This window comes from Bombyx mori, chromosome 22 (genome assembly GCF_030269925.1).
Source record: "Bombyx mori chromosome 22, ASM3026992v2".
In the NCBI taxonomy this organism is placed as follows: domain Eukaryota; kingdom Metazoa; phylum Arthropoda; class Insecta; order Lepidoptera; family Bombycidae; genus Bombyx; species Bombyx mori.
The window spans coordinates 16,379,299-16,394,053 of NC_085128.1; the positions used below are offsets into that span (position 1 = coordinate 16,379,299).

The window sequence follows — 14,755 nt, forward strand, 5'->3', positions numbered from 1 at the left end:
AGACAATCCAGTTAAAATTCATTTCTCTGAATAGTCAGGAGGTTGACGAGGGCCATGCTTCTATGTCACATTACGCCATGGGACGCTAGATTCACATCATCGCCGTGACTAGATAGCTTCTCGGTTAACAAGTTTTCCAATAATCGCGTATCAAAAATTATAGGCAGCGGCTTGGCTTAGCCCATGGCATTGCTGACGTCCATGGACGACCACTCACCATCAGGTGGACTGTGTGCTCGTCTGCCAATAAGGGCACTAATAAAAGAAGGCGTCATATGCATCTCACGAATAAGAAACAGTAACCTTAGGTCGAATACAAAATGAAATACTTATGAAAAATTAAGGGCCTGGGCTTCTGGGTAATTCAACCATCTAAAAATAATTCTCAAGGCATACTGAGTTTTACACCGGTCACTCACATTCGCACGAATACGCAAACCCGCAAGTGTAAGACGACATTTGCAAATGATTATGCAAAGTTTTCGCTGCATTCGTGGTTTTCCAAGCTGTGTCGGTTCTTTAACAGACATCAAAGCGCGCGAACCGCGATCCTTCGCATAGTGTCCCACACATTCGTGTGACCAGTTGCGCCCAGGATTGCAAGGGCAACGGACGTTTCGCTATTTTCATAGATCGTGACGTCTACTGTGTAGCGTATCTTCATCCAAAGAAATCCTATAAAAACAGCATGGCTATTAATGATGTCTGGGAAAGAATTCAAAATTCTTTTTCTCTTCAATGCTTTATTGACGAATTAAAAAGGAGGAGAAATTCGTGAGACATTCGTAAACAAGTGCAGGAGGAAGCGCAAACGGGTCGGAAATTGAGTACCGAAACCATTTGTACAGCCGCTAAGTTTGCGAATGAATGTTTGACGGCCCTTGCCGCAAACATTCGTACAATGTACGAATATTTGCGCGCGTGTGAGTGGCCGGCATTAGAAATCATCTCGTATCACTGTTATATCATCATAATGACAGCAGATAATAAAATATCGCATAAATCGACTTATTTGGCTTCAGGATTCAATGAAACAGAAGATCGACTAATTCGATTAAAGTCGATTCATACGTGACATTAAATTTTGACGCAGCACTAGTTGACAGTAATGAGCTTATGACATTGTCTTTCTTGTCAAAAATCAATCCAGAGGGCGCTTTAATTTGCTCGGCCACGTAAGTCAGGGTCGTATTTTTCGTCTTAAAATATATTAATTACGTTAATTCACAATAAAGGTTAATATGTGAGAATGCTATAATATATAACAGAAGTATATTACTAGTGCTTTGTGTTAAAGTCACCGTATTGTAGGTAAGATGCCAGTCAATTCCTTAGCTAATCCGTCATCCTATTGGTGAATTAGCATGTTTTAATAATTTCCTAATTGATATCAGCATTTTTATCGCTATATAAACACCTAGTAGTGTGTTTGAGATAGTGATTTCATTGTTAATTGTTTTAAATGATTGTGTGTACTACAAAGAACATTGTGTTTTGCAGATCGACAAATCATGTCTAATTTGCCACCTAATCCGTTTGTAAGCCAGCCTGGAGCGAATGCAAACCCTGTGCAAGCCTTTAACCATAATCAATACGCTCAAGTACCATTGGGTCAGCTGCCCCCAGGATATGGAGGACTGAAGGACAACAATTCAAATAGTCCTCTTCATGGAACAATATCACCTCAAAATAATGCTATACAAAACATAAACAACTTCAATCAAAGTGCCAGTAGCTCACCAGCTTTCAATCAGCCTGGATTGGTGCAAGGTGGAATGCAAGGTTCGCCAATGAGACCTTTTCCACAAAGCTCTAAACCTCTAAATCAGATATCATCGCCTAGTCCTGTTTTTGTTTCCAATCCAAACCCTTATACCCCTAACTATCAACCTCAGAAACAAATCAACGATAATGTACCACCACTAGTACCCCCTAGTCAACATAATCAACCCCTTGTGAATGGGCCTCCTTTGGCTGCATCCATGCCAAACCCAACATCTAGTAGCTACAGTCCTGTGCCTCCACTAAATAGGCCTCCAGTGGGAGGATATGGCCCCAGTTCAATCAATCAATATGGTCCAGCTCCAAATACAAAGCCTTCAGGACCACAGTCACTGCCCATACAACATAGTACTCAGTTTCCAGGCCCACCTCTGGCTGGTCCAACAAATATAGGTACCTCAGTGCCTCCTGTCAGTAGAAATGTTGGGCCTTCAGTTCCTGGGCCTCTGAATCCACCTTATGCAAGTCCTATATCGGGTCCTGTCACTAACCCTCCAATAAGTGGCCCTCATATGGGTTTCTCAGTAAATGGACCACGCTCAAATGCCTTACCGCCAAATTCAGCAGTAGAAGCAAGGCCAGTGGGCCTAAATGGTCCTTTACCACCAGTCTCTGGACCTCCCAAGCAGTTCAGTTCTGCAAATCCTCTACCAATGATGCCATCTGTAAGCTCTCCACCTGGTCAACCTTATTTAAATCAACCTGTAAGTCAGCCAGGACTTAACTCCAATATTGGTTCAAATGTACCCACAGCACTAATACCGCCTATGAATCAAAATATACCAGTAAATCAACAAGCGGGGCCTCCAAGTGGACCAACTGGTGGGCCATTGAAAAGTAATATGCAGAGCAGATATCCTCAGATGCCACAGGCCAGTTACAATCAACAGTCTGCTCCGCAACAATCTACGAAATATCCACAGCAGTACAATGCTCAAGGTTTGACACAGCAAATGGGACAGTTGAGTGTAACCAAGCAAGGTTTTGATCAACTTTGGGGTCATCACATGATTGACTTGCTGCAAACTAGACATATATTGCCTGAATACCCTGAGGATCCTCCGGAAATTAAGCTCGGACACCAGTTTGCTGATTCGCCCAATTGTAGTCCTGAGTAAGTATTGGTATTGTATTATAAATAGATAGGTTTAAGTTAAAAAATAAAATACAATTTTAAAATCTCAGTAAAAGTAATACATTATCAATTCTAATAATTAATGAAGTTTTCTACAACACCTGCACATTGTTTGAGTAGGTGTGGATATATTTGCATTTACTACACCTACGAGTACATTGTCATAGTGGTCGTAGTGATATATAAATACAATTGAAGAGAAACAATTTTTTATATTATTTAAATAAAAATTAAATGGAATTTTATTAAAAGTGATGATGGTAGGAATCGTATGGTTCATTGGTAGATTGCCATAAATAGTAGCGTATGAATTCTTATGGTCTCATTATTGCTTCTATGGTGCTAAGCCACTTCTGAAGCTCATCATGTGACTTACCACTGGAAGGCTAATTGTGTGATAGAAGTGATGATATAAGGAAATGACAAAAGGAAATTCTTGTATCAAGCAAGTAGTATTGTTCTATACACAAAAAGTTTGAACGCTATTCTGCTGAACCTGACATGCTTATAACTATGTAGAACTGTGTATCACTCAAAAATATTATAACATAACTGGTGTTTTACCTGTCAAGCCAAGGCTGCTTCTAAATTTGTTTGGCAATCACAACTGATGATGGTATCATCATAGGAGGTGATGTGATGTTTGTAAGCAGTACTTTTCAACAATTTTTTCTGATAAACTAAAAACAGAGTCTGCAATGAACATTGTTAATGCATATATAATTACCCAATTAGTATTTTGAGAAGTTTTATCACGAAATGTTTCAAATATATGGGCTCTTAAATCTGATCCTTTATAGGAAAAATGAGTCTGTCCCAATACTACCTCTGTAATAGCTAGGTCCCTTACATTGTAGGTGGATTTAGTGTCCATTTTGTGACTGATACCTTTTTGGTGATCAAATGGTAATTAAGATGTGAATGTTATTGTCTAGTCCTTCTATGTTTGTTAATGTATTTGTAAGTTTTTCGATGGGTAGTGATTCTTAGGTGTATCAGCATAAGTTGATGATTTTCCCCAAAAATAAATGTTTGCACTGTGATTCTAAGCATGCTATGTGGCCAATTTGGTCTTAAAACTTAATATGGCTATGGAATGAGCTCCCCTCCACAGTGTTTCCTGAGCGCCATGACATGTCCTTCTTCAAACGAGGCTTGTGGAGAGTATTAAGCGGTAGGCAGCGGCTTGGCTCTGCTCCTGGCATTGCTGAAGTCCATGGGCGACGGTAACCACTTACCATCAGGTGGGCCGTACGCTCGTCTGCCTACAAAGGCAATAAAAAATAATAATTGATAATGCTGATTCATGGATATCTAATGAGTTTTGTCTTCCAAAAATTATCACGACATATACATTTTTGTATTACTGTTATTATCTCAATAAGTTTTTTATCGTTAGCTATCGGAAGTACAATTTTAACAATCTTGATATACCAGAGAACGTGTTAAGGCAAGATTTATTGTATTGTGAAAATCAAGAAGTGCGTTATGATTATCCGTAATTTTTCAATAGACGCGTACTGAGACGTTAGGTGTTCAGTTTTATGATACGCTTCCTCACGCGACAACAGTATCGATGCGCCCCGGTGATGGTTTGTGTATTCAATGTAATTTATAAAAACTTTGGTGTATGATGATTATAGCATAAAACGCACACTAATTTATTTCTTTGGAGGCCAACATCATGATAACTTTAAACTCTTTATTTTCTCTGTCACTGTTGTTACTTGCAGACTTCTTCTATATAAACTTAGTTCTGATTCCATTCGAATTAAAATACACGTTTATTAGCCAAATTAGCCAGTTTAAAAATTAAAATGGACGCATTGTTCTGCTTATCTAAATTTAAAATCTCTGAATATTTCTATTTTAAAATTCCATACTTTTTTTTTCACTTTTTTTCTGCCATCTTAGTCCGGTTGTTTCGTCAAAAAAATACAATTACTGTATTGTCATCGATCGTGGATGCGAAAGCAAAAATTCAACTCCCATGATTCGTGAAATTTTGCTATGATAAAATTCCGTTACATAGATAGGTACCGGCCAAGCAAACGGCCTTTGTATTTACCAAAAACGAAAACCAACTACCGTTTTCAACGAGTAGCAATCTAATTTACATCTACAATTAAATGAACAATTAAATATGTGTAGGTAAAAAGCGTGAACGTTTAAATAATATAGGTATTTTACATAAGAAATGCAATTATATACAATATTTTTTTATTTTATTGCTTAGATGGTTGAACGAGCTCACAGCCCACCTGGTGTTAAGTGGTTACTGGAGCCAATAGACATCTACAATGTAAATGCGCCACCCACCTTGAGATATAAGTTGTAAGGTCTCAGTATAGTTACGACGGCTGCCCCACCCTTCAAACCGAAATGCATTACTGCTTCACGGCAGAAATAGGTAGGGCGGTGGTACCTACCCGCGCGGACTCACAACAGGTCTTACCACCAGTAAATAATAATTAATTCACTGCTATCTAAAAATATGATCAACCTCTTAAAACCGTATAAACGTTAAATGATACAACATAAATACGATTACCTAGTACTTTTATTATTTCTAAATGAATTGTAATAAAATAAGCAGATAACAAATATTTAAAAGAATGTATAGGACGTGTTATCGGTTTAATCAAATCTATAGATAACTCACCTATCTCATAGCTCTATCTCATAGCTCATGCTAGCTAGGTTAAGTGGTTACCGGAGTGACCCACCTTGGAGATGTCAAGTTTAAGTTTCAATTCAACTGTCCCCACCCTTTAAACTGGAAGTCCTGAATGTATCGCGGCAGAAGTCAGCAGTGTTGTGACACCCACCAGTAATAACGCAAATAAAAAAAAGGGCGCTTTGAATTTTACTACTCGAATATTCATTATGAAACTTGATTTTTTCTGTTAAGTTAAAATAATACAATCAATAAAATTGTGATCAGACGATGTCTGTTTGTGCTTTTGTGTTCGTCGTATTTCACAATAGAACACCAAATTGAGTGTAATTGATTCGTCCATTGTAGTAAGGAATTTTCACTGATGTGTCGAGATAAGCTTGTGTTGACGTAAATTTCGGTTTTATTTTATTTTAATGCACTAGACGGAACTAGATAAGTTCATGGTTCGTCAGCTGGTTACCGGGATCCTTATGGGTCTTAACGTGCATGTCCGTTATCCTTGTTCGTTGCCGTGCCTTGAGGCATGAGTTTGAAGTCTTGAATGTAAGTATGAAGTCGTCGTGGCCTAAAGGATAAGGCGTCCGGTGCATTCCTATCTTTCGATGCAACGGTGTTCGAATCCCGCAGGCGGGTACCAATTTTTCTAATGAAATACGTACTTACCACATGTTGACAATTGACTTCCACGGTGAAGGAATAACATCGTGTAATAAAATCAAACTGGCAAAATTACAATTTACGTAATTACTGGTGGTAGGACTTCTTGGAGTCCGCACCACAGTCCTGCCTGTTTCTGTCGTGAAGCAGTAATGCGTTTCGGTTTGAAGGGTGGGGCATCCGTTGTAACTGTACTGTAGTACTTATATCTCAAGGTGGGTGGCGCATTTACGTTGTCTATGGTCTCCAGTAACCACTTAACAGCAGGTGGGCTGTAAGCTCGTCCACCCATTTAAGCAATAAAAAAAATGTAATTTGCAAAGGCTGTCCTATCTAGTATAAATACACAAATTCGGATATGTTGCGGGTTTAAGGCACTTAAATCAATTTTACCTTTAGAATTGATTGAAGTGGCTTAATCCCAAGTTCTTGTTTGTAGTAAAGGCAAAAAAAAATAATTTTTAAAGATTTGTATTTTTTCAATTTTGATTCTAATACTTTAAGCTTCAAAGCTTAAGGCTTAGGGTATGCTTAAAGATTAAGTTAAGCGCTTGATTTAAAAGAGACGGAAAGAGTATTTCGTTATTTTTTTTACTAAAATTTAAATTTCGTTTTTACATGTTTATAAGACGTTCAAAGCATAAAACTCATTTTCTTAACATTTTTCAAACTACTTCAATTCTAAAGGTACGATATATAAAAATATCCATGTGTGTATAATTATCTTCCATTTATACGCCGAAAGAACTGGACGATTACGATTATTTTTTTAGGAAATCTTCAGTTCGGCCTAACGGACGATTCTGTATGGTAACGATAGGATCAAAGCTAAATCGGCCAGAAAGCCGAGAAGAATTGGGTTTGAAAAAATATATATTTTTAAATCTTAAAGAAAGATTGGCCGATGCGTGTGAGAACACTAGATACATTACTCGCGTGACAGATGCTAATGTTTCCGCGTATTCGATCGCGGTCACAAGTTTGCTTTTGTGTTTCTACAATTGACGATCGGTGATAAGCTACGTATTCTAATATAAACACTGTTGACCCCCTTCTGTATACAATCGTTCGTAATACAAGAAGCGTCCCTTTGTTTTCGATGCATTGCCAATTTAAAAGCATCTCGTTTAGACACCAAATAAATCCGAATGTTTATTGTGTAACGGCTATAGTTTTGTTCCTTGGATGGGTTGATATGCCCACACCTAGTGTTAACTGGTTAGCGGAACCTATCTCCTCCCCGCGTCGTTTCCTCACTGCTGACGGTCGTGACCATCATGTTTCAACAGTGTTTTATTTTTTGTCATGTCTTTCCAGCCTTTCCGATCATTGGCCGCGTTAAGGGCTTCGTTTAATAATGGCGTTTCTAGTGTGGTGTGAATTTGATTGAACCACCTTGTCGGACTCCGCCCGCATGGTCTCTTTCCCTCGAACTTCCCCCTCTCTCTAATCTATTAGGGTTTTCCGAGCAATGCGACCGAAGTACTCGAGTGGCGCGAAGGCAGAGTGTGGACAGTCTTGTCTTGATCTGCAGTTGTCTTAATTTGTTGACATTGGTTCTCTTCGCTGTCTAAGGTATCCGCGGCGCCTATAGTCATTTACAGAGTTAATGCCGCGGTGTCGGTATTCACGTTATAATGCCCACGCGCTCCGGTAGCGACACGAGAACCCTCTCATCGTGGCCGCCGGTAACTACATTCCCGATCCTGCGGACAGAATGGAAAGTAGTCGACGTCGCCCAAAACACGACATTTCGGATCCTTCCGATCCACTAACGGTGCTTTTAGGTAACTCAAGCACCGGTCATCGTTCTCGTCGAACCCGTCGCTTGCGATGGAGGGCTCGACGAGTAAATTAACCCACAGACACAGCTCACTGAGTTTCTTGCCGGATCTTCTCAATGGGTCGCGTTTCCGAACCGGTGGTAGATTTTGCAAAGCACGGCTCAGGGTTCGCGTAAGCAACGTCGTCAGGTTTGAGCCCAGTGAGCTCACCTACTAGTTAAGGTTACGCTGAAATAGTCTCTCAAGCTTAGATAGGAAAAAAAAAGCTCCGGTAGTCACAGGACGGCCGTAAGCTTGTTCACCCATCTACGTAATAAAGAATAAGTTATATGAGTAACAAATAGCATGGACGTTAAGTGCTTTGATTTATGCCGGTTTATTTTTTGCTCGATAAAAGAAAGACACGCGAATGTCGACCGTATTTTATCAAGGGAATGAACTTCGATACCAGACTACGTACCCTGTAACCGAATATGTCCAATGTCTCAAACCAACCTAATATTTTCTTCAAACAAATTTGGTTTTTAATGCTCCACGCATTATTAGGTCTTAAGGATATTTTTTTGTGAAATTTAAAGGCGGAAAGTCAAATAATTATGACTAAAAAAATAATAAAACTAATTAAATATAAGTAATAATTTAGAATATCTTTTTTAGAGGACGATATTCACGTTTAATAGAAATGTGACTACCTCTGACCACAATGAGGCTTGAGGTCTCAATCGTTAATATAACGTTCATTTACCAAAGTAAACAAAGTGACAAAATGGAAAAGTGATTAAATATAGTTTTAAAACTACAACAACATGCTTGAATAGAAATTGTCGAACTAAACATTCATAGATATATTTTTATATTCGAGATCCCGGTTCAAATATTAGGCTAACGTATTGTTCCGCGCTGGGGTTCGGGATAAATAAAATTCCACCGAAGTAAAACTTAAAAACTGTATTCAATACTTAGAACACTTCACAAACACTTTAAAATTCTCAATTCACTTCTTCCGCTTCGCTTCAGGTGATCCGTTCGCTGTTTCGCTTCGAGTAGTTCCGATTACTAACTAACTAGCTTCATGCCATCTCTGCAACGCTTTTATAGTTGACACGAAATCCCTAGAATCGTCGAGAATATTCCACACATTTCGAGTATTGCGTTTCCGCTATCTGACAATAGATGGCGTTGTACTTCTCGAGCGTTCTAGGTGCTACTAGATCCTTCGATATTCGTTCGACTATTCGGCGATAGATGGCGTTTATTTTTACCGGCGTAACGGTATTTTAAATTTCGAATTGTTTAAGTCGTCAAGTCGCTGAAAATTCCTTTGAATATACACATACATACAGGTTGAAATAAACTAAATAACTAAATGTCATTGTTAATATCTTTCACAGAATATTCAGATGCACGCTGAATAAGATACCAGAAACGAACAGCCTACTCCAGAAGTCAAGACTACCGTTGGGCATACTCATACATCCATTCAAGGATCTCAATGTAAGTAAACATCAACTATAATTATATCATTTGTTCAGACGTCGAACGTTCATAAAGTCGTCGTGGCCTAAAGGATAAGACGTCCGGTGCATTCGTGTTGAGCGATGCAACTGTGTTCGAATCCCGTAGGCGGGTACCAATTTTTCTAATTAAATACGTACTTAACAAATGTTCTCGATTGACTTCCACGGTGAAGGAATAACATCGTGTAATAAAAATGAAACCTGCAAAACTATAATTTGCGTAATCACTGGTGGTAGGACCTCTTGAGAGTCCGCGCGGGTAGGTACCACCACCCTGCCTATTTCTGCCGTGAAGCAGTAATAAGTTTCGGTTTGAAGGGGGAGCAGCCGTTGTACGGTAAAAACGGAGACCTTAGAATTCATATATGTTATTAAGGTGGGTGGCAGCATTTACTTTGTGGATGTCTATGGGCTCCTGTAACCACTTTACACCAGGTGGGCAGGGGGTGTGGGCAATAACGGGTACACAAAATGTGTTTAACATTAAGATATTCTTTCCAGCATCTACCAGTGATCCAGTGCGCTACGATAGTCCGCTGTCGGGCTTGTCGGACGTACATCAATCCGTTTGTCTACTTCGTCGATGCGAAGCGATGGAAATGCAATCTGTGTTATAGGGTCAATGACTGTGAGTATTGTTTGTGTGTGTATTTCTGCTTAAACGTTGTAGGATGTAGGTATTCCAAGTATTTAGCGACTTTAGAATAAAACGTCTCTTGGAGTCGTTCAAGAAGACAGAGTTGGTAATTTCTAATAATACAGCATAAAAAAATCACGTTCCTAATGTTTTTGGGATGACCCGCAATGGAACACAATTAAACAAAACAGGGGTAAGTGTGTGTGTTCGTGGTATGATACGACCCGTTGAAAACCGAAGGAAATACTAGTTTATACTTTATAGAAGTATTGTTACGCACTGGAGTTCGGGATAAATAAAATTTTACCGAATCACAAGTTGAAAATGTATTAAGATTTAGAACGCTTAAAACAGTTCATAAACACTTTAAAATTCATAATTCACTTCTTCCGCTTCGCTTCAAGTGATCCATTCGCTGTTTCGCTTCGAGTGGTTCCGATTACTAACTGACTCGTGCCATCTCTGCAACACTTTTATAGTCGATACGACATCTCTAGAATTATCGAGAATATTCCACAAAAGTCGAGTATTTTCGATGTTTGTTCTATCCGCTATCTGACAATAGATGGCGCTGTACTTCTCGATCTTTCTCGGCGTTACGAGTTCCTTTGATATTCGTTTCGGCTATTCGGCGATAGATGGCGTTACTCTTACCGTGGAAGATCTTCCACCGAGCCGGTGATATTGCTCGGTAGACCGACGGTCCTTGATGAATTGCAGTTGGTTACAAACACAAAAAGACCCAAACAAAATTGAAATCGGACTTGCGATCGCACATCCCTCGTCACCTTTCTGTGCTAAACCTTTAATATAATTCTTTTTGTTACGCATACCTGCTTGTTTTGCCTTGGCTATCTGTTTCTTGTCTACTTTCTCCTTCTTTTTATCTTTTGTGTTTCATCGTAAACAAAAACTTTGTATCTTTTTTATGTTTGTAACCAATTGCAAAGACATCGTCGTATCAAGCCGACAACTAAACTGTGTGTCGTCGGAGAGCTCTGAAAGCGGACTTTGAATACTGTAGAGATAATCTAGCAATTAAACGTAGATCGATAATGGATTGATAATGCAAATGTTTGCAAATGATGAACGCGATAACGTTAAATAATTTGTTTTGAATATATTGTGTGCGCGCTTAGGGAAGCGGGGGGAATTTTGGCGTTTATTGGTTAACGGAAGCAGAGATTGCGGTTTTTTTTAATAGCTTACATAAATACTGAAGGCATTTCTAAGTTTTTTGTCTGATGTATATGATGCGTCTATATTTAACCTTAGAAGAAGAAAATAGAAAAATCCTTAGAAGATATTTTTTTTTTTGTTTCTGTATTAAGAATTAACATAAATTTACATATCCGTATTTTATAGAAACATAATATCTCCGTCGAATGTAGTGAAATTTTGGGTGCTTTAACAACAAAGGGATGTTCTTCGATGGCGCGGGTGATATATTGCTCTGTAGACGGATGGAACTTGTATATATGCAAACTTATCCTGTCGTCAGTGAGATTCAGACGTCTGTCAAAAATCTTGTGTTCCATGATGGCTACCAACACAAAAAAAATGTTTGTAAAGTCGGTTTACGGACGATAGCTTTACGTGATGACGTCAATAGCTGAACTATTCGAACTGCTCGCTCTGACGTCACGCGAGAAAATAGATAAATGTGTCACAAGCCAACGCTTGCGGTGATCGTGCGCTCAGACTCAGGTGGAACGTGACACTTTTTCGTGCGTGCAGCCGTTGTTCATCTATTTATAAGATGTTATCACGTCAATCATACTCGATGTTTGTATCGAATTGCAGTGCCAGAAGAGTTTCAATACGACCCGGTGAGCAAGTCGTACGGCGACCCGTCGCGGAGGCCGGAGATCAAGTCGGCGACCATAGAGTTCATCGCGCCCGGCGAGTACATGCTGCGACCCCCGCAGCCCGCGGTCTACCTGTTCTTGTTCGACGTGTCGCAGATAGCCAGAGACTCCGGCTACCTTCAGGTTATAACGTCAACATTTTCTAAGGACACTTGTAAACACTCTGTTAAGCCAATATAAACGGCCAATAAAAATATTTAGTGGTCTCCCCGTAGTCGATACTATTATGATTCTATTGTCAAAGACTTATTCTTCTATAATCACAGATTTCGCCAAGACTTTAATAATAATAATACAGTCAAAATCTGTTATAACGACATCGAAGGGACTGCTCATATTCAGTCGTAAAAACCGATAGTCGTAACAACCGGTGATGTTTAATGTGTATCGTGCAAGTACAAACAAATCGATAGGGAATTATTGGAAAAATATATTTACATAATACGCGATTTTTCTTCAATATTAATTTGTTTTCTTTTTCTTTGCGACATTTTTAAAGTTTCACGAATAACTCCACAAAGTTTTGGTGCGTCTTGTGTATAGATAAGTAATAAACTAACTGAAGAGATATGAAGAAGCGGGCTTTGACTCTACTGCATGCACGTGTTTTGTTTCTAAGAATTAGAAAAGACCCTACACTAAACTAAATCCTATTGTTTTCTTTCCTGATTTTAATAGCCATTGAAGACAAATGTGGATACCTATTCAAATTGTTTACAATACAGCTTAGCCGGTTGTTCTAACAGATCTAATTCTCCGAAATATTAGTTAAATGTGGTCGTTTTATGAGGTATGTCGTTATAAGCAATGTCGTATAAAGCAATGTTTTTAATAAGGCGGTCTTATAGCATTCAGCCGGGACCTTTGTTTTAGGTTATTATAACCGGCATGTTGTTCTAAACGATGTCGCAATAAACGGTTTTGACTGTAATAATAATAATAAGCCTTTTATTTCCCATCACCTAAATATTACATGTAAATATTCTCAACCATATATAACTCCCACATTCAGATCCAATTACATTGCCGTTCAATTTTCCTCGACAGGAACCCCTATTTGGGTATAGGCCTCCTCCAGCTTAATCCAATTTTCTCTGTTCCCAGCCTGCCTCATCCACTCTTTCCCAGCGGTGACTATGATATCATCACTCCATCGTTTCATAGGTCGTCCTTTCCTTCTTTTCCCATTAGGCCCTTTCCATTTTGTCACTTCAATTGTCCATCGTTTGACACTGTAGCGTGCTACGTGGCCAGCCCATCGCCACTTTAATCTTTTACTGAAGTTTAGGACATCAATTAATTTTGTCTTTTTTCGTATAAATTCACTTCTTACTTTATCTTTTATTTTTATTTTTAGAATGCTTCTTTCCATAGCTTTCTGGCAATTAACCATTTTTGTTTTTATGGTGGTGTTGAAAGTCCACGATTGGCAACCATATGTGAGAGTTGGTAAGATGCATGTATCCATAACTGTTTTCTTCAGGTGGAGTGGATAGTCTCCTTTCATTATCTCTTTGAGTGACCAATATTTTTTCCAACTCATATTTATTCTACGTTGTACCTCTTCTTCTTCGCCTCTGTCTTCAAATGATATTTCTTTTCCTAGATATATGTATTTGTTTACGAATTCTAATGTTTTTCCTTCAAGTTTTATTGGATGTTTGACGCTGTTTGTCATTACTTTTGTTTTGTCTTTATTCATTAATAGGCCTACTCTTTTACTTTGTACATTTAGTTGGTTTATCATTTTTTCTAGTTTTCTACTGTTATCAGCTAAGAGGACTATATCATCTGCAAATCTGAGGTGACTCAAGTATTGGTTACATATTTTAAGGCCTTCGTTCTTCCATTTCAGCTCCTCAAAAATGTTATGCAGCACTGCTATAAAGATCTTCGGGGAAAGTGGGTCTCCTTGTCTCACTCCTCTTAGAATAGGTATTTCAGGTCCTCGGTTCTCTAGTTTCACACAACTGGTGCTCTTGTCGTAAATGTTCTTCAAGACATTTTTGTACTTGTCGTGGACCTGACATTTGTCCAGTGCCTCCCAGATGGCGTCATGTGAGATCGTATCAAATGCCTTAGCGTAATCGATAAAACCTATATATATTGGTCTGTTGAACTCCTTTTTATTCGTTTTTTTGAATAGCATACTTAGCTCTGCCTTCATTTCCGAAGTTTTTTGTTTTATTTTCAATAGTGTCGAGCGTCTGGTCATTAGTTTTACTGTTGATTGTGTAAGAATTTTGTTTGAATTACTTTGTTCCTCTTTGTGTTCGTTTGTTGATATGCTTTTTATAATGACGTGTTCTATTTTGTTGTATAGGGTCTGGACATCGTCGTCTTCAAAAGGTTCAAGTTCTTTTATGTTGTTTTCTAAATTTCTAGTGTACATCATTATTTCTTTTTCAGTTTTGAATATATTTGGGGATGATTTGAACGATATCCTACATTTTTTAGTATTTTGTAAAGAATAAGTTGCTCTAACCAGTCTGTGATCGGAACTATACCCTAAGCCGTGCAGTACTTCTATTTTCCTTATACTTTTGGGCTGGTTTGATAGGATATAGTCTAATTCATTCTTTACTTTTCCATTTGGTGATTTCCAAGTCCATTTTCGATTTTGTCTCATTTTAAAATACGTATTCATAATCGACAGTTTGTGTTCGAAGGCAAATTCTATGAGCTTTTCACCTCT

General features: G+C 38.5%; 1 protein-coding gene across 2 annotated transcripts in view; it reads left to right on the top strand.

Moving 5' to 3' along the window:
* The first annotated feature begins 1,089 nt into the window (after positions 1 to 1,089).
* The window catches only part of LOC101736562 (protein transport protein Sec24A), a 36,135-nt gene continuing 22,469 nt past the window's right edge, over positions 1,090 to 14,755 (top strand). The window contains exons 1-5 of one of the 2 annotated variants that reach the window (XM_038018776.2): positions 1,090 to 1,175; positions 1,501 to 2,896; positions 9,430 to 9,532; positions 10,057 to 10,183; positions 11,996 to 12,183. In XM_038018776.2, coding sequence (XP_037874704.1) covers positions 1,512 to 2,896; positions 9,430 to 9,532; positions 10,057 to 10,183; positions 11,996 to 12,183 — 1,803 coding nt within the window. In that variant the 5' untranslated portion in view covers positions 1,090 to 1,175; positions 1,501 to 1,511. Of the gene's footprint in view, positions 1,312 to 1,500; positions 2,897 to 9,429; positions 9,533 to 10,056; positions 10,184 to 11,995; positions 12,184 to 14,755 lie in introns of both variants that reach the window. The other variant, XM_038018774.2, reaches the window with a different exon arrangement.